Source organism: Heliangelus exortis, chromosome 9, assembly GCF_036169615.1.
Source record: "Heliangelus exortis chromosome 9, bHelExo1.hap1, whole genome shotgun sequence".
NCBI lineage: Eukaryota > Metazoa > Chordata > Aves > Apodiformes > Trochilidae > Heliangelus > Heliangelus exortis.
The window spans coordinates 16,624,660-16,650,321 of NC_092430.1; the positions used below are offsets into that span (position 1 = coordinate 16,624,660).

Sequence of the window (25,662 nt, forward strand, 5' to 3'; positions counted from 1 at the left end):
TTTTGTGATAAGATTTTTCACTGATTTCTGGAGTTCATTTGGTTTCGTTTTTTATAATTTTTATGAAGTTTGGCTCTTCGTGTGCTTTTATTTAGCACTACACTTCTTCTAACATCAAGAATAAGAATTTCCATTTGGAGAAAACTGTTATTTCTTACCCAGATGTTTTCTCCAACTCTTGAATGGAGGAGAAGAATCACTCTTGCCACATTTAAAAAGATATAAATAACTCTGCTTTTCTTGTCCTTTCTCTTTTATTCCTTTGATTGTTTTACTGCAGTGATTAGCAGAGTTTATGTGCAGTTTTCTCTTTGTTCATTATCAGAGCTTGCAGTCTGCTGCTACCCTTGTTTGTTGATTGACTCATTCCGGTGTGTCCAGCTCCTGTGCTTGAAAAGCAGGGAAATAACCGAGTGGGGGGTTGGTTGGAAAAGAGCCAGAGAAAGTAATTGATTCAGTGCTCCAGTACTATAATGTGTGCTCTTTGCAGCTGTGTCGGGGTGTGCAGATCCTGTAAAAGACCCTTCACGGTACAGGATTGCAGCTACAAGCACCATAGCCTGTGTGTGCCTGCGCACTTCCTCTCTCTTGTTCACTCGCTGTCTGGATGGAAGCATGGTTAACCCTAAAAAGTTCTGCTGCCCTGTGTAAACACTCCTATTTCTTTCTTGAATATTTTCTAAAAAGTATTGTTTAGTGCACTGTTCTATGCATATGCGCTGTTTCTTTAATCCTTTATTTGTGCAGCTGCTTTCTATTATCATGAGTGTTTTCTTTTGTTACCTTCCAACTTTCAGTCAATCGTGTGTATGTCTTATAATTCCACATGAGAGTAGAAAGAGGGTTCACTTCCAAGGGTGCTAGCTGGACAAGTGTGTAACAGAGACCATGACATCATGGTCTGGCCCTCTTATGTGACTGGCCATTGCGTTCCATGAATTGCTAGTGCTCACCAGGCTTGAGCTGGGTATCAGGTCCTCAGTGATCTGTGAATCAATTTATACTTTCTAAAAAAAATGTAAAAGGCATTCATATCTTTGGAGTACAGCTGCACTGGGGGCAAAGAGAGAAAGCTGCTGCCATAAATTAATGGAAGGACTTGGCTTAAAGTGTGTTCAAATCATACAACAATTTCCAGCGAAGTAGTTTTTGCGTGTTCCTTTTTCCTGGTTAAATGAAACATTCAGTAAGAGTCCCTGTTGTATTCACTTGCAATTGACTTCTGATACCTTTATTCTTCAGAAGAGTATATGTTAGGAAATAAAGATTAATCCAGCTATGGTAGTTCTGTTTCCTTATCTGACCACCTCCCTTTTGTCACCCCTAGCAGTGTTGAGATAATAGAGCACATGAAAACACACAAAAATCAGAAATAGAGAGAGGACAGTACTGCCTTGGACTACTGAACATTTGTATTCAGTTTTCCCTAAGATCAAGAGTGCCTAATAAACTTCTGATTTATTTTATAAATCTCAAAGGCTCTCCTAGCATTAATCTAACTGTATTTGAAGTCTTTACCAAAATTTCCATTGGATAAAACACAGCAAGTTTTCAGTACTTTATCGATGAAGCTTGTGTTCCTTCATCATTAACACTTCAGCAGGTGCAATTATTATTGCTTTCTGGGGATGGAGCTATTGGTGGAGTGTTTGAATCATAAATGGAAAAAAATGTTCCAGATTAAAACCACCGAAATACAGTAAAAGATGGATTAATTGTTTATCTTCAGTGGTCTACTTGTGGGTGTATGCCGTGTGCAGATCTTATTACATCTCTGAATTTAAAGAACAGAATTAAAACTTCTGGGGAAAAGAAAGGCATCCGTCAGAACCATCTGCTAATCATCAGCATCACTTGCTGATAAAAATTGTGGTGGAGCTGAAACATTATCTCAAAAGAGTGTTTGCTTTTTTTGCTTTTCACATATTCTCTTTTCACAGCACAGTAGATGCTGTACCTCAATCACTTTGGTGTAGGAGAAGTTGTTACAGAAGTATAATTTTGTCAGCTTGAGTTCTGTCTCACCTCTTTATAAACTTTCTTCACAGATCTTACCATCTGAGAAGCATCATTGTTGGTTACTGCAGAAAAGAGCTGTTTTGGTCAAAGCGAAAATCAAGTGTTCCCAGTTCTCTGGAATGCCTCAGTGAATGTTTTAATGTAATTTATATGACAAGATAATCTCTCTAGCTACTAGAATGGCTAAATTAAATTGGGAGATGGGAGGCACCTTGATGAAACACTGTTGCCTGTAGATTGGTCTGTTGGAAGCTGTATAAATGCACTCCTATCTCATTGAAAAGCAAATTTTTTTTTTTTTTTTTTTGGTAATACAGATGAAAAAACTTCTCTTAGGAACTCATACAGGAACAGGGTACAAGTTCAGTTGCATGTAGGCTTGCATAGCACATATGTACTTGGTACAGTGGTTCATTTCAAAAGGCTTTTTATCTGCCTTTTGTGTTGTTTTTTGAACATTCCCAGGTTCAAATAATTTTTGAGAAATGAGCCCCATGTATGGTAGACACAAACTGACAGTGTTGAAAGTGTTACTGAGTTAGTGCTGGTCCCTCATCTGGTGTGCCCGTTGGCCACACTCAGCCTCATCCTCCTGGTAATTTGAGGCCTCCTAGAAGTTCTGGTGCTTTAACAAGTCTTGCTTAGGCAACCAGGGGGCATTTCAGAGAAGAACATTGTGGAGAAGTAGGCTATCTTATACATGAGAAAACCACAGCAAACTCCTGGCATGGGAATAGCTCAGGTCTGTCTTGTTGAGTGAGGAAGAGATGAGGTTCACATGTGTGCTTAGTCTGCACCAAAATATGTTCACTTTTTCCATCTTCTATGTTTTCTCCCTTCTGCTACACACCCCTTCTTCAGAAATGACTGCAAATTGTGCAATTAGATATTTGCATTCCTCCTTTATTAACTTATACATGGATGACATGAAACTTTTATTTTTTCTTTTTCTCTCTCACTGCACTACCAAAGAAACTTGTGGAAATAGTTCTGTATTATAATTAATGATTAATCATTAATGATTAATCATTAATGATCAATGATTAATTCATGTCCAATAGTTTAGCAAATCATAAATATTTAGAATCATTTGAAATATGGCTGGGTAGACTTAATGAGGAATTTAAAAGATATATTTGACATTGTTCTTTCATTTTCTGACATTTCATTTTTCAATGAGTTTAAAGTCCGTAAATATTTAGACTAAAAAATTAAGTGTATGTTAGTGATGCTTCAGACACTTCCATTTTTAGTCTCACTCACAAGACCAATGTGATGGTTCATTTAAAGTATTCTGTTTATTTACTTATCAATGCGAACTTGTATACGTATATAGGGTTTCATGAATACATATTGCTGAAATATGAAGAGAAGTGGCAATACTGGTTTAACCTTCAAGATGTACAACTTAGAGAACTGGAAATAAACTCTACAAAGGTATTTGGATGTGATTCTAGCTGGGCTGTGATCTGAGAAACTAAGCAGAATATGCTGATCTGAATGGTTTTGTTCACGTTGGATTCAAAATCCTTAGTGGCATAGGGTGTTTGTTTCTTGTGGGGGTTTTGAGAGCAACTGGTTGGTGAGTAAAACGAATAAAATTATAACTATCATGTTTTGCTGAGGTTCTCTCATTACTCTCTTGGTGCATCTTTTCAATTTATGGCTTTGCTTATGACTTCTGAAAAAAAGCAAACTGGATCTCAGAGGAAGTTCTTCATCTGCAGCCCATATATCACACCAGTAAAACTTATCCTGGTGTGGGGTGGAAAGAAAGCTGTAGCTGACAACTGTGCTCAAGTTCTTTGGAAGAAACTTATAAGCTTTTTTGGCTTCTTAATTAACTTTGTTTCCTGGTAACAGAACAAAAGTTGAAACAAGTTGGGATTTCGTTTTTTTTTTAAATCTAGGTTCACTGATGGCTTTGTTTTGATGGCTTATGTAGGAGCAGTTGAGCAATTTTCAGATGAAAATGAAGGAAATAATCAGGCCGTTCTTTTGTCGTGGTTTTGCTGTTGTAGTAAAATGTAATTGCAAAAGCAAGCTGCTTGAGCAAAACCAGTGTTAGGAAAAAAGGAAGGAACCAGTGCATTAAAGATAATTTGGTTTTTAAAAATAAACATTGCCTATCTTTCTAAGATACATAGCCCAATTTAGAGACATGCCTTAGGCCTTAATGTAGGAATTTTTAGATGAAATTACTGGACTTTGTTATGGGAAGGTCAGACTAGAGGACTATGGTACATTGCTTCTGTCCTCAAAGTATGTTAAATATACTCCAGATTTAGAATTGTTACTATGACTTTTAAGAGGGGGTTGGAAATTTGTGTCTGGATATGAAACTTCTGCCCACTATCCTAGTATTTCATGTGATGTTATCCTCTCTGTTTCATTTGCAGTAATGACAGGTGTCTGTATTAGGATTGATGAAGAGCACTCTGTTGCTGAGTGTGCCTTTGAATAAACCATTTGTCTTTTTAGTACTGTTTTTAAATTTTCTCACTCTTTGTTACCTCTCTCCATCTCCCACCAGAGGTTTCTACTCAATGACCACATTAAATGAGGCCTCAGTACAGCAGAGTGGTGGAGGTCTCCAGCAGGGAGCCAGAGGGGGTGGGCTTGGTTCGGGAAACCTTCATGGGGCTTGGTACCAGTGAAGTGGAAATTTCCCCCATCAGCAGCAGGACTGCCCCTCCAGTGTGCTGAGTGTCAAGTCAGCAGCTCCTATGGTTATGCTCTAAGTGAAGGGTGAAAGGCTTGGGCCAGATGGAGGAGAATGTGGTCATGTTTTGAAAATATTTTCCATCTGGGTTACCAGTTGAAAGTAATGCCATGGGAACCTGATTGCACCCTGTAACAGTGTGCAAGTGCTTTCTAATTTTTCTTTTGATCACCTAACAGATTTTTTTTTTTTTGCATTTGCTGATTTTTACTAAGGGTGGGTTTGGGTTTATACAGACAAACCTTTGGCAACAGTATCTGGGACTTGGTAAAGCACCTCAGCAATAAAGCGAGCAAGCAAACTTCCTCTGATGAGGATTTTTACAAAACTCTTCCACTTCTTCATTCTACTTGTGGTTCTGCCTCCTAGTCCTCTGTTACATGGGAAGGCAAGTTTTGAAGACAATTAAAAAACTACTCCATGCTGCAAGACACAGTGACACAGAGTAACTATCCAGATGATGATGTGCTTTTCAAAACCAGTTGTAATTAAATCAATTGCAATTAAGAGTTTCTTGTCTTTCTTCTCCATGAGTGTGTACCTGCCAACCCATTCCTGTGTTGCTGTTGTGTTCACAGTGTTACCAGATTTGTTAAATGTAACAGATCAGCTGTGGTCAAGGAACTTGTGATGTCTGTAAGTTCAGAATGAAGACTTGTCTGATGCAGATATGCTTATTTTAAAGACGCTTTTGCCTTTGTGGCATGAGAAATGCTGAATTTGGCAGTGTATGATATTATGAAGTGGTTTGTGTGGCATCAATATTAATGGAGTGATAAAAATTGAGTGGGAAATTAATTTATCCACGCCTGTGAATTCTGCCTTCTTCAGAAATGCTCTGTAGTCACAAGACAGTTTGTTTTAGCAATGTGTACTTCTTACTGTAGGAAATTACAGGTTTCCAATTCACACACCCCCAGCACTGGGCTGGAAGTTGCTGTAACGACCAAGAGGACACTGGTTGCCAGGTGTCAATGCATGGAGCATATACTCCCATTTCAGAACTCTTAAAAGGCAGCAACATCACAGCATCCTGTTGTAAGGAGGCAACAGCAAGGAAGTTTGTGTCCTATCAGCAATTCCTCACATGCTTTGATTTACAGTGGTGGGTGGGGGTGAGGAGAAGTCAGCAGAAGCAGTGATTGCAAAGAGGAGTTTGGGACCCACCAACCTTGAAGGCTGATTGAATACTGTGGAGCTGGGGTTTGCATCTTCTGGTGAGAGATTTACTACTGTGTGTCTCATGGAGAGTGAACCTCCACTCATAGAAAGCCTGTCACAGCAGTGTGATTTCTAGAGATAAGGACTTCAGTCTCAATAGATGTGTCATTCTGTTGGATAATCTTTTAAAGGCAGAAAATATACACACTGAAAAGGAAGATCTTAGTAGTGGGACCTGCATGATATCTGTATGATATCTAGGGAGCTTTATTCATTTGTGCAGTTCCCTGTTCTCTTGATCCATTTGTTGCACCCTTCTGGTTATGTTTTGAGACATGCAAAATGTACAGTGTGAAAGAACAATTTTAAATTTTCCATTATGAACAGAGTGAAGCCTCCATGTTTTGAATAAAAATAATAATAAACAATATTCTTTCTTTCTTTCTTCTTTTCTTTCTTTAGGACTCCTGAGCAGTGTCCAAGTGTGGTTTCTCTGCTTTCAGAGAGCTACAATCCCCATGTGCGTTACGGGGCTGCCATGGCATTGGGTATCTGTTGTGCAGGCACTGGAAACAAGGTGAGGACCAGAAGCATCTGTTACCAAGACTGTTTCTGCTGTCTCCTGTCACACAGACATTTTTAGGGAAATGTCACAGACACGCGCACACACACACACAAGATTTTTCATACGTGTGCACTGCTGACCAGCTGGAGTACAGTAGTACTTCTTTAAATTCTTTAACTGTCCTTGGAATGGACATTCTTTTTCTGCTTGTACAGAATAGAGAAGTAGAAAAATATATTTATATATTATTGCCACATTTTTGGAATTGTGTCTTCAAAACTGTTCATAGAGCGATCTTACTGTCAAGTTGCCGCTGAATTTTAAATGTATATTCAGAACTTCAAAATCAGTACTCCTTTGCCCTTGGAGTTGTTCTTTTGCAGATTGCTTTGGGGGAGAAGGGGGGTGCCAGTGACAGGAAAACAGCATGTGTTTTGCATAACTTCTAGCTCCTGCTTTTCTGTGATACACAATTCAGGGAAGATCTGCATAGTAAAGTCATGTGCAGTGAAATTTAATGAAGTTTACTCTTTCAGGTGTGTAATTCACAGCTAGTAAATTTTATTCTTGCGTTGTAAATGTCAGTGAAGGATAATTCTCACAGATATATTGCAGGAACCTTTTAAAGAAAAAGGATTTCCACTTCTGCTGTGGAAAATGAGTGCTCATTGGGACAAGCAGCAAGTAAATTTGGGGATAAGCTTCCTCTTCCCCACCTATGTGTATATAATCTGTACTGGTAGTGAACCACAGTATCAAAACATGTGAACAGACTGTCCACGTGGAAGTAATACTTCATGTTTCCAAGTGTTTAATAAATCTCACACTTACCAGTATCATTCTTTCCTCAACTAGTATTAAAAAATTGGTATGTAGCTTGCAAGGGAGTGTTCCCCAGCACATCGCTTGTGTCGTGAAATGCACAGAATTCTGACACATGCTGCCTGCTTCTTTAGTATCTAAAGCATGCAGACTTGAAAGCAAACTGAAAATCTTATTTTTATCCAGGTTGCTTTATTCTCAAGTGGAAGATGGAATTAAGGAGCTAATTATTTCTAACCTGCTGTATCTGACAAGTTGATTGCAGTGGAAATGCTTTTAGTCACACAAAGAAGTCTGTTTTCTTTCCAGATAGTGTGTGACAAAGACCTAAACCATCTGATTACATGCAGACATACCTTCCAGAGCTTATATTAATAGGTTTTGAAGCCAAGATATATTCAACTTTGGAGATCAGAAAGTTCAGCTTTTTGTCATAGCGGATGTTCCATACATGGTATTACATGCATGCCAGAGAATGAATGAGTCATCCTCAGGTGGAGAAGCACAGTCTCCAAGATAGCTCAGCTGGCAAAAAGCATCTGAACAAAGGCATATTATTCTAAAAGTGGTTCTTAGAAATAGCATTTTGCATAAAATCAATTTTTTGGTTTCTTTAAAGCCTCCCCCATGCAGAAGTAGCACCAAGAGTAGTCTGTGTAGGGACACTCATACTCATCTGCATTTGCTCATGTCCTCCGTTTAACCCTGGGCAGGAGAGAGGTCTGTACAAGAGATTGTCAAGTGATTCTGACTTTGTAATCAGAGAATCACATAATAGATTAAAAGAGCTCTTTGAGTTTCTTGGGGTGAACATCTTAACTGTTATCTCTCCTGTTCCACAGAGTATCTAACGGCTTTCTTCGCATGCCATTTCAGAGTGCTTTTAGAAAGCCCCTGTGTTGTCACAGACAAAATTAATCTGGCTGTATAAACTGGTATCTTAGGTTTATGTGCAGATCTGGTTGCTGAGGGCTGGCTGAGATCACTAAAAGCTTGCTTCTGTTGTAGTGGGTAGTCTTGGTCCCTCCTGCCACCTTTTGCTCTATCTCATGTCCAGCTTGAACTGAGCTAATTCAAACACACTCACAGAAAACCAACACAAATAACAACAACAAAAAAGGGGAACGTTCTATGTTGAATTGTCAAGCTGGAAAAGCTCACAGAGAGGTGAGACAAAAGCTGCAGCTAGCACAGGGGAAGAGAAGACAGGATAGCTGAAGGGAAATTGAGGAAGGAGAGGGATCTCCTTGTTTGTAGCAGTGAGTTTAGATGAGCTCAGTTGTCCTGTGTAGTGTGTGCTGAAGACCTCACATGTTTAGAAACAATTTGTGTCTGTAATTATTCTGTGTATATTTAAGTCATGGGTTGCAAAGTGTCAGACCTTAAATGTAGTTGAAAAAATTTTAGTCTGAGATGCCGGCAAATTGCCTGTGCAGGTCATTGGTACATCCAAGCAGCATTTGTTAGAACAGATTTTCTTGTAGCTTTTCATAATTGGTGACTGCATTGAGAGCAATGCTTATTGGTAGTTCATGGTAGATCATGTTCCTGTTTCATGTAGCTGAGAAGTTACTAAATTGGAAGAAAGAGAGTGTTTTGAAATGGTTTTAAAATGTAGATTTACTGTGTGGGTGTTCAGAGGTAGCCACAGTTGACGTAGGTTTGAAGTTAATGCTTTAATGTGATGCTAAATGTTACAGGTTCTAACAATAAAGTGTAGGGCCAGGAGTTTTGGGACCTGGGTTGTTTTACCATCTCACTTTGTAACCTTCAACATTTTATACGATATCTCTGGTTCATTATTTCCTTACAAAGAAAAGGAAGGTAATGCTGATATATTTTGTTGGGAAGAATGCCAAAGAAAGGGTACAAATAATTTATGTGTACTATTTCAGGCATGTCAGTAGTTGTGTGTGATGAATGCATCTGTTGCTTAGACAGCTGTCATTTATCTGTTGGCTTATTGATGCAGAAAAATCTTGCTTCACCCGTTATCAGGTTTTTTTTGTGTTGTTTTTTTTTCCCTGAATTTTAGATTAAAATCCACAGAAATACAGATTTCTGCTTCATTTACAGGCAAAATATAATAAAAATTGTATCTGATAGCATCAATCTGATAATTCTCTGTTAGAGTACTGAATCCTGGCATGCTACAAGTAATAGCATTAACTTTGTGTCTGCTTTTTTTTTTTTTTTTTAGGAAGCAATTAATTTGCTTGAACCAATGACAAATGATCCTGTGAACTATGTGCGTCAAGGAGCTCTGATTGCATCTGCCCTTATCATGATCCAGCAGACTGAGATTACCTGCCCAAAGGTAATTTGGCATACTTTACATACCAGCTTGTTAGAGAGAAAAATGGCCTTGGATGCCAAATCTGTAGTGCTTGGCACTGCAGGAAGCAGTGACCAGAGTGTACCAGAGTGTATGTGCCTTGTGAAGAGCCAGAGCTGGATGCAGAGCAGGAGCTCCTGTGTGGATCAGAGCATGCACTTGTAGATAGGGGAGCAGTGCATGCTGATCAAAATGTGCCTGGTAGATGACAGCATCTTGACTCCAGGCATTAGAAGAATAAATGTTCATTCCTAAAAGGTCTAAAAAGCATCTTGCAATGATATGAAAGTGTCTTCCACTAACACGCACTGAGGCCTACTGTTTGCTCATGATTTATGTGAACACTGTTAATTTACTAAAGAAGTTGGTTTTGACTATAGTAAAATTAATTTTGGATGTAGCCTCCCTGCAGGGAAGTCCTGCTATAACTGTGTTTGTTTTGTAGTGTGCGTTTTCCGCTCAGACCTGGCTTAGTGGCTTTATAGCAAATACCTTTTTTAATGGAATTTTTCTTTTCTGCTAGAAGGCAAAAAGGATTGCATATGCTGTGTTTAGCTTTTAAAAATAGATTGCCATGTGAATATATGACAGATGATGATATGCAAACATTTGTACAGACTAAAAGTCCACATTAGTAGAAGCTCTGAAGTTCTTTCCACATTTCATCTGCTCTGATGAGTGCTGCAGCACAGAAGTAGCTGGTGCTTTCCAACTCATCTGTCATACATAGTTTGCTTTTGTTGATTTCATTTTAGAAGTTTAACTGTTGAAAAAGCCACATTTTAACTTCATCTGGTTGGGAAGGAAGAAAGAAAAAAAAACAAACAAAACCTCCTTGTCCAGTGGAAACTGTTACTTGGGAAAATCAGTGAAGGAAATCAACAAATACAGGTGTTTGAGTGTTTCCAAGTCACAGAACATGAAGATTTTCTGGCAGACAGCTTTTCCTTTGAATTACTAAAAAAATCATATTCTAGCTTGCTGTTTGTTCTCAGAATTGTAGTTCAACTGGAGAACACTGGTGTTTTGTTGGATGCTCTCACCCTCCAGGATATGTCTCTGTAACATGAAATGGAATTATCTTTTTATGGAAATAAATTGCCTGATGTTTTTTTATTTCTTCTTGGTCAGGTGCTTGGTATGCCAGCCCTCAATATAGGAGAGCAGGTTTAATCATTCTGCAGTCCTCTAAAGTTGGGCAAATCGTATAGCTCTCCTGTTCCTCAGTTTTCCACCTTAAAGAAATAAGGGTAATACTTTCTGCTATGAAATAGCATTGTAATAATAGTAACAACTTAATTTTAGTTTGCAATGCACTTGGTCCTCTTGGAATGGGAATTGCAGACTGCTCTGGATCAGTCAGATGCCTGAGACTGTTGTGGATTACTTGCTGAGTATGTCTGTTGGAATTTCAGTCTTTTTGAGATGATAGGTGAAGGAGTCTGTGTATCCTAAAGAGAAGTGCAGACAGAAAAAGAGCTAGCAAAAACAGATTATTTGAGGTGTGCAGTAAGTCAGATCTCTCCCTAAAGCCTGGTAGCCTTGACTTTAGAGATACATGTAATACCTAAGCTTGTTAAATGGGTAATTAAAATAGTTGGCCAGAAAATACAGAATGAGATGTATAGTCTGGGGTTCAGTGGCTTGTTTAAAAATGGGAAGAGGAACTGAAAAAGCTTAATGCCAGAGCCTTGGCTGAGCCAAACTTTGTGTGGTGTTACATACTGGAGATATAGAAGCTGATTCATTACTCAGTCACAGAAGCACTGCAGAGATTGGAAGACAAACAAACAAACTAACCCACAAAAATCTACAGATAACAGACCATCCCTGAAATATGCTGCTAGTTTAGAAATTAAACACAGAATGTGTTTTACTTATTTTGAACAGCCCAAAAATAAGTTACCGTAGTATCTTGCTCAAAAGTAAAAGGAATATTTTGAGTATTATGCTGCCAATCAAGTTATTTATTATGCATGGGAAAGTTTCTGGAGCTCTCTGCCAGTCTGAATTATTTTCCTGTGCTATGAAAAGGTGGAGTTCAGAAAACAAGCTGGTTTTGGATTGCAGTGACATATTTTGATTTGATCAGATTCCTGAGTGGCACTCTGGGACACTTTGTGCCCAAATGTCTAATCTGATATATGTGAGTACTTAAACTGCTGGATAAGCAACTGGTAAAGAGGAGTGTGATGGATTTAATATCCCACAAGCTGCACATGTGGCCTTGACAGTCTTACAGAGAAGCTCAATGTTACTGTATCATTGTGGTTGAATGGTGATAGAATCATCATCCCTGGAGGTGTTCAAATCACCAGACTTGTTAAGAGTTAGGGTTGTTAAAGTTGGCTTCTGTTATCATAAAGATCTTTTCCAAGCAGAATAATTCTGTGATCACTGCTGCCAAGTACTTCATGATGTGAAGTGATTCACATGTGAAGCATGTGAGAGGTATTTTAATGAAGATTGTGATGTATAGTCTGACCAGCTTCCTGTCACTACTTCTAATTTTTTTCTGTTCTGGGATTATTTTACTTTTTTTGGTAAACTTCTTGTTTGTGACCTCTTGGGCTGATGGTAATTTGTGAAAAAGATGATAGCAAACAATCTTCCTTGAATAGGTTTAGATTTTTCAGGGCTAACATCAGAACTTTGAGACCTGAGCTTTGCAATGCTGAAATGTCAGCAGTAATCAGAGATTCAAGAATTGGAGTGTTTTGGTTTAAAAGGATCCATTTTTGTTGTAAGAGAATGTAGATGTAAGCCTTTGAATCACCTTTGCTCTCCTTTTTCTTTGTATTTATCTTCCTCTTTGTTGTGTTCACTATTTATTTTTAAAAGTTAATTTAAAGAGTTTAAATACAGAGTTTAAAGAATTGTCATTATATGGAGGTCCCTTCAACTTGGCAACTTGCTGAAGTGCCAAAAATGGGTAGCAAATCTTGTTTAAAGCTGATTTGTCCTCTTTGAAGTTGAAACACAGTTCCTCCATGTACAGCCAGCATGATTTATCCTGACCTCTGCTGAGACATTTAAGAGCTGTATAAATGCAGGATATGGAACAATAACAAGTTTATTTTGTGAAATGGAATCCTAAATTATAGATGTGATGAGATCATTGAAACAGGAATCAATGACAACTTCATTGTGCATCTGTGACCTGCAGAGCAATTAAGACAGCAATTTTTGAGACAAACTGCATGTCCAACATATTGAATTGAATTTACTTTTTCCTGGTTTTGTGTTAGGATAGTCATCTTGGCAAAATGAGAAGATAATAAGCAAGGTCAAGCCTTTTCCTCCAGCCTCCTTCAATCATCTTGGCCTATTATCTTTAAGATGTGAAGAAATCAGGACCAGATTGCTGTCTTTTTCCCATTCAGTTGGAATGCTAGGGGTTGTTAGGATGCGGGAATAACTTTTTCTGTGTTCTGGTAGCACCTTCACATTCATTCATTTAACCTGATACTTAAGGTTAAGAGGCCTCTGCATACTGTGTGCTCTTTAAAGAGAGCAAGCTTATGCAGAATAACATGAGCTTTTGAAGAAGACAGAATATCTAAACAGTTTAAAACCTGTTTTATTAACAACTGATTCCTAAATACTCTTGTTCTTAAGAACCCGCATTTGCAATTCGAAATCACTGGCATGTCATTTTGGTCAGCACTAATTACCAGAATGGTTCATTTGTATTTTTAGTAAAGATTCAATGAGTCACTATCTGCATTTTAGTATTCCTTCTGGAAGTTGCCCAAATAACTTTCTTGATAGCTTTTCCAAATGCTGTAACATTTTTAAAGTGCTTCGAAGATTTCAAGGGGGAGAACAGAGCATGTGGATTTCATAACATATGAACTAAGCTTATCCAGTAGTATGGGATGCACTGCTTTGCTGCAGTTTGAAGGAAAACATGTAGCATAATAAAGGGCTCTGCTAGACAAACTCTGGCAGATTTTGCTTCAACAGCTTAAGAAATTACTGTCTCTTGGCATTTTGCTACATTCTGTAGGAAGTCAATGCCCCAATAAGCAAAAACAGAACTTTTGTCTACTGCTTTCTTTCTTGAAGAGATGGAGCAGTGGCTTCATGTAAGGACAATGCCTTTGTGAACTGCTACAGCTAGAGCTTCCAAAGCAGACTTTCTCCAGCAGAAAAGAAGGTTTTCAGCTGGGACCTGACCCACTAAAAAACTGCATTCCTGTGAAGCATTTGCCTTATAGGAACAGTGCATACGCATGCAAGCCTACCATGCATTTGAGTGTTGAGGCAGTCCTTCAATCTGAGTTTGTCTGGTCCCCAAGGCCAGGCAAGGTAGTTTCCCATACCTTCATAGAACAGCTTTGCTTTTTCTGATGTGTAAATAAAATTTTGGAAAGGTCACACACAGTTCTTTTTTGAGAAATGGTAGAGGTCCATGGCTTGTGATTCACAGGTGTGCAGAATTTATCTGAAAGCAGAATGCTCTGCTACATGTTTTATATTTTTGTAAGTAGAGAGTATAAGGACTACTTCTTTTTGTAGCTGTTTGATGCTTGTTCATTGAACACCTGCTCTCAGCTGATTCTCTGCTGCAACCATTCTATACTGCCTGGAGAGGTGCCAATTGTTCCACTCAGGTTTAGCAGCCAAGTTTCTGTCCCTTGATCCCTTGCAGTTCTTGGTGTTCCCATTAGGTCCCATGGTGTTTGGATGCCATAGCTGGTGGATTCTCGGTGGGCTCAGGTGTTTTGTTCATATTCTCTGGACTAGTGTTCATGTGGGAAGGGCCTGTGGAAGGCATACTAGGGAAAGGGTGCTCAAAGGGCAGCACACCACAACCAGGGAAGGTGGGAACCTTCCCCCGCCTGCCCTGCCTCGTCTTTTCCAAGTGAGGCTTTCCAAGTGCCCTCTGTTCTGAGGTGCTGCTCCATCAGACTTCAGGTGCCAGCATGAACACTAGCAGTCCTACTGAATTTCTTCTCACTTAACCAAGGATTTCATTCTTTGAAGATTTGATTGTAGTGTAAATTGCACATTACAATTAACCAAACAAGTTTTGTAGCATTTGTCTATTTCTAAAAATACTCCAAACCCAGAAGATGAGCCCAGAGTCATGGGAATGATGTGCTCCAAACAGAGGCACTGGAATCCTACTACTCAGCTCAACTGAAGGAATAGTTTTACATGTATCTTCTATGCCCCGAACTTAATAATATCTGAAGGCCTTGGTTCACCAGTCTGCACGTGGTTACCCTTGCTACTGCACAAGGCCCTGTTCCAGGGTGCAAATGCAAACTAAGGTATTTTTTCCAGTGTACATAAGGCCAGGCATAAGAAACAAACTATTTATATTAAATATGTAAACCTCAGTGTAAGCTTTTATAATAAAAATTGGGAGAGCATGAAAAAGCATAAGTGGAGTAAAGCAAGAGCAAGGTTTTGTCAGTATATCCAGAATAAACCCTGCTTTGTGCGTGCAGTATTTCCCTGCCACAAGTCTGTGTGGTTGCCCTGAAAATGTGTGCTGTACCTTTTTCTGAGCTTTAAGAAATGCAAGAAAATGTAATTTACCTTCTTTTGGGGGCAGGGACTACTAACTAAAACCTTCTTTATGCAAAGGGGAATTGGTGACTAGAGGTCTAGTATTAGCACAAAATATGTATTAATATTAGCACTTACTTAGACTGAAAAATGGAAATAGCTGCTGTTTTCCCTTCTAATTAATTTTTAGTGGATGGCTTGTAACACCAGTAGCTAAAGCCATTGAAAAAAAAGTCATCATAGGAACCAGAAATCCAGGATGCTTCCAGTCAAGACAGAACATTTGACTTGTGCAGTGAGTTTTATAATATCTTTCTCTCTCACTCTTTTCTTTCTATGTTTGTGTTTGTTGTTTTTTTTTATTCCAGGTCAGCCAGTTCAGACAGCTCTATTCCAAAGTGATCAATGATAAGCATGATGATGTTATGGCAAAGTTTGGAGCGATCCTGGCACAAGGCATTTTGGATGCAGGTAATCTCTCAAGTGGTTGAAATTTCTTGAATCTATTTGGCTACGGTAGATGTAGCCCAAATTTAATTTGGGAGATGGGGTGCTGGCTTTGTCTGTTCTGTAATAGTAGCAAAAAATCTCTAATTTCAAGTAATTTTATCTAGCTAAGGAAATAAACTCTGTTTTGTAGTTTCAGCCTGTATCAGTGTGCTTCTGTTTGGAGAGGCTCAACCCATTAATTGGGATGGAATTCTTGCCCAGAAGCCTGGACAATTGTGATCTTTTTGTTCTGTTTTGTCACCATGAATGTTGATTCATAGCACAATATGTTGCTTCTTTATTTTTCAAAGTAAGCAACTGCGTCAGAAATTTGGAAACCTTTCAGTATCCATTCCTCATATTTTGCTTTTTCTGTTAAAAACTAACATAACCAGTTTAAAATACATACATGTATTCAGTAAGTTTTAATTAATGAAGTTTGCCTCTTTCCTCATTAAGTAAGCTGTTGCAGAAAGAAGGAAGCACAGTTAACTGCATCACTGTCACTTCGGGAGACTCAGTTTCAGAGACACTACCTTTTTCTAGCTAGGGAACATTATCTCATGAGTGTTAATGACTAAATGTTAATGCCAGGAGCATTAGCATTTCACAGGGACTGAATTGCAGGCCCTATTAAGGAAAGTTTCTGTAAGCAAAGAGGACAGACAGTGTTTTGTTTTGAATTTTTCCTTCTGCTGGAGTTCAGACTTGTGCAGCACTGTGTGTTAATAGCACCCCCTTTATGAGTTTCCAAACACAGTTTCTCCCATCTGGACTATCGTGCTGTGGCTGTTTCTTGCCATGCACCTTCTTACTCCCTCTGGTAAGCAGGAAGGAGCTGGTTTTCCTTGTACTCTGACATCATAAGAAAGGAGTCTCATGTATTTGCCTCTGTGGCCTGGCTTTAAGCACAGCACCATGCACTGTGCTTACACAGTGTTGGTATGAAATTACTGCATCTCCAAGACATGTCGTGAGGGGAGAAAAAACGGGGCTGCCTGCACCTATCTGCATAGAAGTGTGCTAAAAAATTCCCTTCCTAGTGGGGCATGTGGCAGTCAGGCTGCTCAGTGCTTTGTCACCAGGGTACCCAGATAAGGAAGCAACGGGAACCCCTTTCTTGATCTATCTTGCCTCCCAGGTACCCTTCCTGGAGTTCAGACTGAGCAATATTCTTGGCACAAGACTCTTAAAATAATTTTGATCATTCCCATATTCCTACTGTGTTGCTGGGAAGCCAGATCCCAGCACAAAGAGATTTTTCTCTCAGCAGTACAGACCTGCTTCAAATTCCTGCCTTTAAGATTAAATAATAGAAATGCAGCTAAAACCTTATTTGCTTCGCGTGTCACTTGTATCTTATAATGACTTGGAAACCAGAAGCATCCAGTTTTAATAAACTACATGTGAACTTGTGCCAGCTTTAACCTCTTTATTTCTTGCTGCACTGCTGGGGGAAGGCTGTGAACTACCCTTTTTTGACCTATTGCGCTTTCATTAGAGCCTATTAAAAGAATAAACTCTTTTTATCTCTCCTGTACAACTACAAGTGCTTATCTGAAACAATGAGCTATAGAATTTAATTATGATTACCAGGAAGAAAAGGTTCTTTGTGTCATTTACCACACTTGGGGCAATTGCATTTGTAGGAGAAAAGTATAATTCTCTTCCAGTGATAAGTTTTGATTAGAAGTGCAAGATTTCCAGTGCGACTGGGAGAATGATGCATTAGAGGTGGGGTTTTGGTGGCAGTTGTTAGACTGACGGTTTCGTGGAAGGAGCAGGATACCTTGGGAGCACTGAAGTGGAGATGAAGAATTAGCCCTCGTCTATTTATTAGTCCCCAGCAGCTACATTTTTACATCTTTCATAGAATTAGAAAAGTGTACACACTCTAAATTTAGCTTGGAGTTACATTTTTTCCCCCTCTGAACTTCTTTAATGCTTCCCTTCATGCTCTCTTGTTCCGGGCTGATGACTCTCTTTCTGTTCTTTGCAAAATCAATATGCTTTATTTTCTGGAGTATGTATTTTTAAATGTGAGCTACCAAAAGGATATACTGATCTAATTAGATGTCAGCATTTTACCTGCTTGAATGCTATTTTGCCCTCTGGACTCTAGGTACATTCTCTGGTTCTTAATGCCGTGTTTCTCAGTGAGAAAAAAGAAGTATCAGTCCTTACACAAATATCGATGTGTTATATCTGGAAAATAATTTTCTCAATATGTAGGAAAGGTTTGGGTGGGGTCAGTGAAGGGGTTGGGGACAGGGTGTAGCACAAGGCAGTGCAGACTGGAGCCAAAGAAGCTGTTGTCAACCTGATGGTCAATGCACTGGAATTTTCCACAGCTTGGAGACGTTTGTATTGTGTGATGAAAAGGAAAGTGTCACCCAAATAACAGGAAAGAGTTGTCCATCTCCTCACTGCTGCCTCTCCAGATACACATCCCACATGATGTGTTGTATTTAGGATGTTCAAGACTTGAGTACAAAAAATAAATATTGGTGTGTTAGGTGGGCTCTCCCATGTGTTGAATTCAGTGCTACTGTTTCTCACCTTTCTCCTGCATGTCCCTGCTCATGAGCTTTTCATGTACAGCTGGGTCTAACTCTCTGGTTGGAAAAAAGTCATTACCCTGTGCTAGTGCTTTTGTCCATTAGACTAGAGCTACCTTGTGTTTTATTGCCCATGTGAATCAAATTGCTCCCACATGCTGAGATGTACTCTTCTGAGGTTTTGATGGCTCGTCCTGTGAGATTATTTTTTTTTTTGTGCTGCAGCTAACAGTTCATGTCATCTTCATTCACTACGTAGATGAAATGGATTTTAAGTTTTTGCTGGCAGAGAAAGAAACAGTATGATGCTGTTTGAAAATGGGATACTGCCTAGGCCAGGGTTGGAAACTAATTTTCAAGGTCCACAAAGCATCCTTATCTAATGACTGTTGTGCTGGTGTGTTGCCCACTGCTGTGCTGCCAGGGTACTACCCAGTGCCACATGACTATGTAGAATGAATTCATCAAAGTATATACATCATCAGCATCTGCTTGCTTCATTTCTCCTCTTATTAGCTGACATGAAGCTTTGAACCAGCAAATCCTCACAGCCTGTTTTAGTTCCAGCAAACCTTGCCACAGTGACAGTGTCAGTCCTGTGGGATGGACCTTATAGGACTACCCAAGGAGCCCAGAAATTTTTTCTTGTGTGTTTTTTTTTTTTGGGGGGGGGGGTTTCCAGGCATCATGTCAGAGCTTTCATCCATCCAGCCAAAGATCTGGAATGTCTCATTTCCAGGTTGTCAAAGCCACTATTTAATCTTGAAGATAAATTAGAGTTGTGCAATATTATGTCTCTCCACCTTTCCTGCTCACCACAAAGCCCTGGGAGTGAGCAGAAAGAAGTAAAACAGAAGAAAAAAGTAATCTGACCACATCTTTTGAATATGAAATCTGTTACTCATCTAGGAAATTCCAGATAATTGTAATATAATAGAATATAATAGAATTTTAAAGGTTAAAATACAGTCTGAAAATTAAAGTCCAGAAGTTTGATAAAGTCTTCTTCAGCTGCCTGTGCAAAATTCACTGGGCTACTTGATCCAGAATATCTGCATATTGCTCACCTGGCCCTTACATGGTGATGCAGTATGTTCAAAATAAAAGTTCAAAACAAAAATGAGGGAGAAGACCAGACATTTGCGTATGCAGTGTTTGACATGCTTATGGATAGTACAAGACCTCAGGCAGCCCCTCGTTAATGCTGTGGGAAATTCAAGTATAAGGTCAAGAGATTAGTACTGGAGCAAGTAATGAGAAGCAGAGCAGATCTAGACATAGGAAAAGATGAGACTATATCATTGCCTTTCTTCAAAGAGGTGACTGGATGATGTTCTCTAGTCAAACAGCAGGAGATCTATTGCTACCACAAAAGGAAAAGCAAGGAGATTGTCCATATGCAGTGTATCCTTCAGGAGGGCATTGAAATCCTCATGGAAATAGTCCGTGGCTTCTCCTGAGACTATCACTGACAAATAACTGAGATGAGCTTACTGCTTCATTCAGGGCTTGCATTAATTTTGGCAGCAAAAGTTAATTTTCCTTCTCTTTAAAACTTGGGCAGCTCCACTGCTGCCTGGCCCTGTTGGGGTGGTTGGTTGTGGGATTCAGAATGCTCTTCCAGATTGGGAACTTCAGTTATAAAGTGCCCCAGCTTGCAGTGAGTGGGTGTTTGTATTTTAACCAAATTAACTTCCTGCTCTGTCTTGTCAGCGGTAATGGACTTGCCTGGTGCCCTCTTCAACTCAATTCACTGTGTTCATCAGAGGACTGAAGATCACATTAACACTTTCTCACTCTGCCTGCAAGCCTAATCTTTCAATTTGGTTTCTAACTGCGTGTTTCTGCACTGTATCAACATATGGAGTTGTTTTGGTCTCTGCAAGTACAAACCAAGACTTGGTTGTCTGGCAGAGGTGTAATTTTGCTGCAAAGACTGCAGGAGCTTGTCTCTTTGCTGCTTAGGTTGATAAACTCTAGAAGAAACTTCTGAAGTTGCTGCTGTTGACATTTTTTTCTACTGAGATGGTGTAGGGTAAAAACCTAGGCATAATTCATCTGAATAGCTGACAGCTCAGGGAGGCAGCCACAAAAAGAGAAGTTTCTTTATACACTGCTTCCCTTATGAGTCTTGTTTTGTGAATCACCTACAAGCTGTTTTAAAACTGTTTGTGGCAAAGGTTTGCCTTTTTGTCCTCCTTTCCCTGCCTTCTCCACTGTACTTTTGTTTAACCTGTATCCTGGCAAAATGAGCAGGCAAGGTCTGTATTCATTGATTGCAGTTGGGTAATAATCTAGCAGATCAGGCAGCTTGGTTGTTAGGCTGCCTGTCTGGTTTACTGTGTAAACTGTGAGGGGAGGTACATTCCAGAAGAAAAAGCTGACAGCATTGTGGCCTGGCTCCTGCTGTGTAACTGCCTTCACAGCAGATCTGAGATGCATTGCTCAGGTGTCTTTGTGGAGTACCCAGGAATGCATTGACTAACTTATTTCTTTTATGATTCTTTGCAGGGGGCCATAATGTAACTATCTCGCTGCAGTCAAGGACAGGACATACTCACATGCCTTCTGTGGTGGGGGTTCTGGTCTTCACCCAGTTCTGGTTCTGGTTCCCTCTGTCACACTTCTTGTCACTGGCTTTCACCCCGACCTGTGTCATTGGCCTTAACAAGGATCTCAAGGTACACAGTGAGCAGAGAGAAGAGGTGCTGATAGCTGCTTGGAAGACTCAAGTGGTTTGGGAGGGGTGTGCATGGATTTTTTTTGTTCCCTTTTCCCCTGTCTCTAGCTTGTCTGTGCCAGAAAAGGTGCTAACTGGAAGAAGTCTGAAAATCAGGCTTAAATTGCAGAGCTGGTGGTGAGAACAGGGACAAGAAAAATGTAGAGAGCTGACTTTGACCACCTTACTTCAAATTATCTTGCAAAGAAATGAATTCTGGTCTAGTATATGTGGGCAGAGACCACCCCATCATTACTCTAGAAGGCCAAGGTTATTTTAAAAAAAGAAAGTGTGTTGCCTTCCCTGCCATCCCAAATAAATTATGTTATGTTCTCCCCTAGGAAAGCTAGCAGTGGGAAAACAGGATTTGTTTGTATTCCTTGTGGAGTAAACATTAAACTAAACAGTTGTGGGTTCTGCACTTTTCTTAGGCATCTGTTCTTCCAGCTGATCAGCTGTGATATGGCCTCTGCAAGCTGTGTGCCATGCTGGGTCTCCTGTGCTGAAAAACTGAGCTAGTAACTTCCACAAAAATTATTCTGCATGTGGCACCACCACCTGTCATTGTCACTGGCTTAACTCTGCAACATGCAGAGCTTGCAGGGGTCCAGGCTGCTTTCTGAGTCCCTCTGTGGGACTGAGTCAGCTTACGGGGTCGCAGCCCCTGGCCCACAGCCTTATGGCTCAAGGTTGCTCTTCTCCACCTGTCTCCAGCTGAGCATTGACTTGATTTATGCAAGCTCAAAATTCTCTGTTTGAAGAGAGAGGTTTGCATGAAAATGCCTCCCCTGCTGTGGTCTATCCCTCCTGTTTTGTACTTCATAGGGATTGTGTTGCTCCTTGTCTCTGCACCTCTCTGGTGGTGACAGGCTCAGCACCTTTTTGGCTCCTTGGCTGTACTGCTCTTTTGACTATCTCTCCCCATCCATTAAAGTTTTTCAGGAGTCCAAAAGGCAGTAGGTGAGGTTATCTTGTATAACTGGACTTGCATCCTAAAGCCAGCTACAGGCTGGATGTGTGCTGTGGGCTGCACCACACCCACCTTGCTTCCTCTGTAATGTATTCTAAAGGAAGAGAGTTGAGATACTGCAGAAATTCAGTTTAATAATTTGGATTACCTATCAAAAGATGTTTTAAATAGCTGAGAGTATGGGATATTGGTAACCCACCCCCAAAATGCACTGTACTTTTGCAAGAGGTGAATGTCAGGCAGTGCTTGGTTTGCCCTAGCGTGCATTGACAGAGCAGATCTTCACTTAGATCTTAAACCAATTTTGTGGTAATGCAAGTAGGCACAGCAACATCAAAACCACAAAAAGCTTCAAAACAATGAAAACAAAGCATGGTGTGAATAGCATGGAGTGTATGGAGAAGGCTGGGAGATCTCGCCAGAGTAGAATTATAGAATAATTAAATAACATTGTTCTAGTTGAACTGTTGCCACTGATAACAGTTTCTCAACTTCCGGAGAGGAAGAAGGGGAAGCTTGTATTCTTTAGAGGATCTTTGTCTCTGCTGGAGGGAAAATGAACCTAACGTAATTATTCTGATGTAGGGTTTTTTTCCCCGCTTTTCTAATTTCTAACAATTTTTTAATTGTTTGTCTTAGATGCCAAAAGTCCAGTACAAGTCCAACTGTAAGCCGTCCACATTTGCCTACCCCCCACCTCTTGAGGTACCAAAGGAAAAGGAGAAAGAAAAGGTATTTGGTGTAGTTCTCTATGTTGTAAAGACTAGCCTGTTTTTCCTCCTAGTATAAACACTGACTTTGGTGGCACTAACAGGGAGTGTAAAGAGCAAAAGAAAAATTGGCAGGCACTATTGTCTCTGAAAGAGAATTCTAGCTATTTTTTCCTGCTGTGCCTGGAACTGTTGCTGATTATGGCATGCAACTACTGGGATACTGAGACATTGGAACACCTCCCTAGTCTCCAGTGGCTAAGCAGAAGCATTGATTAATAAAACTCTTTTCCATGCCCTACTGATTTGTATGTGTGTCTCATCTTTGTGCAGCACCAATCATAGCGGGCTCCTTCTTCATGCCTTGGCCTTCAAAATGCTACTGTGGTGCAAACATTGAGAATATTAGGTGGGACACTTCTTGTATAGTCCCATATGGAAGGACAGAAGTGTAGTAGCATGTGGGCCCACGTGCTAGAATAATAGCCATCAGGCCCATGGATTGCAAAAAGGCAACTGTGGAATTGAGACCACGTGAGTAGTTGAAAAGGTAGAGATGAGACCTGTAAAATGACAAGCAGTACAATAGTGGCAGCAATTTGTCTCCTGGCACAGGATGGTAAAAGCTGTTGAGCAGCGGGCAGAGCAGCCCTTAGGGAGCAATTGCAGCAGTGGAGATCTCAGGCATGTCATCCTGATGAATGACATAGTGTGAAAACTGTAAAACATTTTACCAGAATTGAATTCTGGGCAGGACAGATTTCCAAGCCAGCTCAGAAATGAACTCTGATGAAAGGCAAAGCTCACTTCTCATAGCTGCTTTCTCACATTTGGAATATGATGGGATTTGGACAATTCCTTTCTCTTCTAAACTTCCTTGGCCAAAATTTGTGTGCCAAGAGCCCACATTTATCCTGGAAATCCTCACCAGCAACTTGACAAATGCAGTTGCTCCCTCCCAGTCCTGAGCAAGTTACAGCAAGATACAGTTACTGTGGATGGAGAGATGTGCTGGGTTCTTGTATTCAAGTGTTGCTTCTGAGTACTTTCTGTCTCAGGAGTACCAAAGTCTTCTGTAGACACCTCCACACTGCATTTTGTGTATCCACTGCTTTAGAGCAAAGAGAAACACTGCTATCTGATTAGGACAGTGGAACATCTTTAGGTCATTTTAAAGAGTATCTATACACTTGTTACTTTTCCTTGGAGACTCTGGCAAGGGTTTTTTTCCTGTAATAATAATTCAATTTGTTGTTCTGTTAAAAAAAAAAAAAGTCTCATATGGACATCCAGACAGTAATGATTAATCTCTAAATTAGGAAGTTTGCTCTCCTTCTGCATATGTGGCTGGACCCAGTCTGCATTTATAGTTTGGTTTGGGTTTTTTTGATGTCTCTGCTGTGTATTTGCTTTGATGGTGGTGTATTTGGCTCTTAAACAGAGCAGTAGGTAGGAAGTAGAATTGATCTTATTGACACCTGCACTGGGAACTGAGCTATTGCTAATTTCCCTTTGTTCCCTTGCCTGTGGAACTGAAGCACAGTGGTGCAGTTGCACTGAATGCCTCCTCTGTTGACTTATCCAGGTTTCCACTGCTGTGCTGTCCATCACTGCAAAAGCCAAGAAGAAGGAAAAGGAGAAGGAGAAAGAGAAGAAGGAAGAGGAGAAGATGGAAGTGGTGGGTGCAAACATTGTAACTCAAATGTCTTGTTCCTTCCCTGTAAATGTGGAAGGTGTCACAAAAGCTGACACCGGCTCAGCGCTGCCCCCCTGCCACCTGTGTTAGTTCTGAGCCACACAGTAACACACATTTCAGCTTACTATATCCACTAGTTACTGTCTTTACTCTGTGTGTGTGCTGTTACAGGCAAGAGGTGGTATTATATATGAATCCATTATTTCTGAGAGGTAAATCTGTCTTGATATTTCTAAGTAACTGAATTCCTTAAAAGCAGGAGTTTGTTTGACAAATTTATGTGCAGTTAACCCCATGAACCTTATGTGCATTATTTCATTGCCTGCTGTTTCTAGACCAAGGGAATTTTATCTTTTATCCAGGTGCTTTTCTTATTAATGTGGGAAAAAAAATCTTAATTTAATGTCCTTGGTACCTCTGACCTTTTAAAAAGGTGCTTGATCGTGTCTAATTCAGTTGCAAGCATGGAAGAGTTTCAGCTTTTCACACATGCTTAACCTCCTGTTCTGAAAAGTTTGCCCTTGTGGGAGCAATTTCTTAAGTGTTATGCCCATCTATCAAAATGCCAAACATTTATTCACATCCAGCTTGGGAGCAGTTGAGCTTTGAGCACAGAATCTATATGCTGCTCAGTAGTTATTGATGACTTTGGTCCTCTGATGATTTCTTCCAGCTCATAGACCTGGCACTGGAACTTGTCATCTTCATCTATAAATAATGGGTCATCCTGGAGCAAGCTGAGGGATAGAGAAATGCCTGAATAATGAATTCTTGGTGTTTGCTGTAATTTTGAAAACATTTTGCTGCTAAAATTCTTGCTGTACCATGAAAAAAAAAGGCCCTTCCTGTTGTGCTCTGCTAACAGATGCAAATATTTCAAGAGCAACTATAGGCAGAAAATGAGTTATTTTGACAAGCTCAGCAGAAACACTTCTGATTACAGTTTCACATCTATGTGAGAAAAGCAGCGTGGTCACAGAAATGTTTTGTCTAATTTAAAAAAATAAATGCACAAATAGTATGTGAAGGGAGTGTGGCATAGGAGCAAGGTGTACAGTAACCTTCTGAGACCTACTTAAATATGGCCATGTTGTAGGCTGTGACCTTTGTACAGGTGGCTCAGAAAATTAATCAGGTCATGTATGCAAGGTGGAATATCTGTTTTTTTTCTTCTTGCTTTGACGGTGCTTCCTTGTCATCAAACATTGCCCTTTCTTTGAATTATTCTTACTGTACCATATACTAAGTGCAGTGTGCTGAGCAGATGAGTATTTTTTCTAAAATTGCTACAATGTACAGTTAGGTACAGGTGTTTAGAGGAAGCAATGTGATTGAAGGGATTCAGTTGTGATGTCTGGGTGTGTGTATGCTCCAGA

The 25,662-nt window shown here is 39.9% G+C and overlaps 1 protein-coding gene across 1 annotated transcript in view; it reads left to right on the forward strand.

Annotated features, from left to right (window-relative positions):
• PSMD1 (proteasome 26S subunit, non-ATPase 1) overlaps window positions 1-25,662 on the forward strand; it is a 61,805-nt gene that overhangs the window by 32,594 nt on the left and 3,549 nt on the right. The window contains exons 18-23 of the mRNA XM_071752426.1: window positions 6,365-6,479; window positions 9,490-9,606; window positions 15,513-15,615; window positions 20,703-20,872; window positions 22,520-22,612; window positions 24,176-24,268. Coding sequence (XP_071608527.1) covers window positions 6,365-6,479; window positions 9,490-9,606; window positions 15,513-15,615; window positions 20,703-20,872; window positions 22,520-22,612; window positions 24,176-24,268 — 691 coding nt within the window. The remainder of the gene's footprint in view (window positions 1-6,364; window positions 6,480-9,489; window positions 9,607-15,512; window positions 15,616-20,702; window positions 20,873-22,519; window positions 22,613-24,175; window positions 24,269-25,662) is intronic.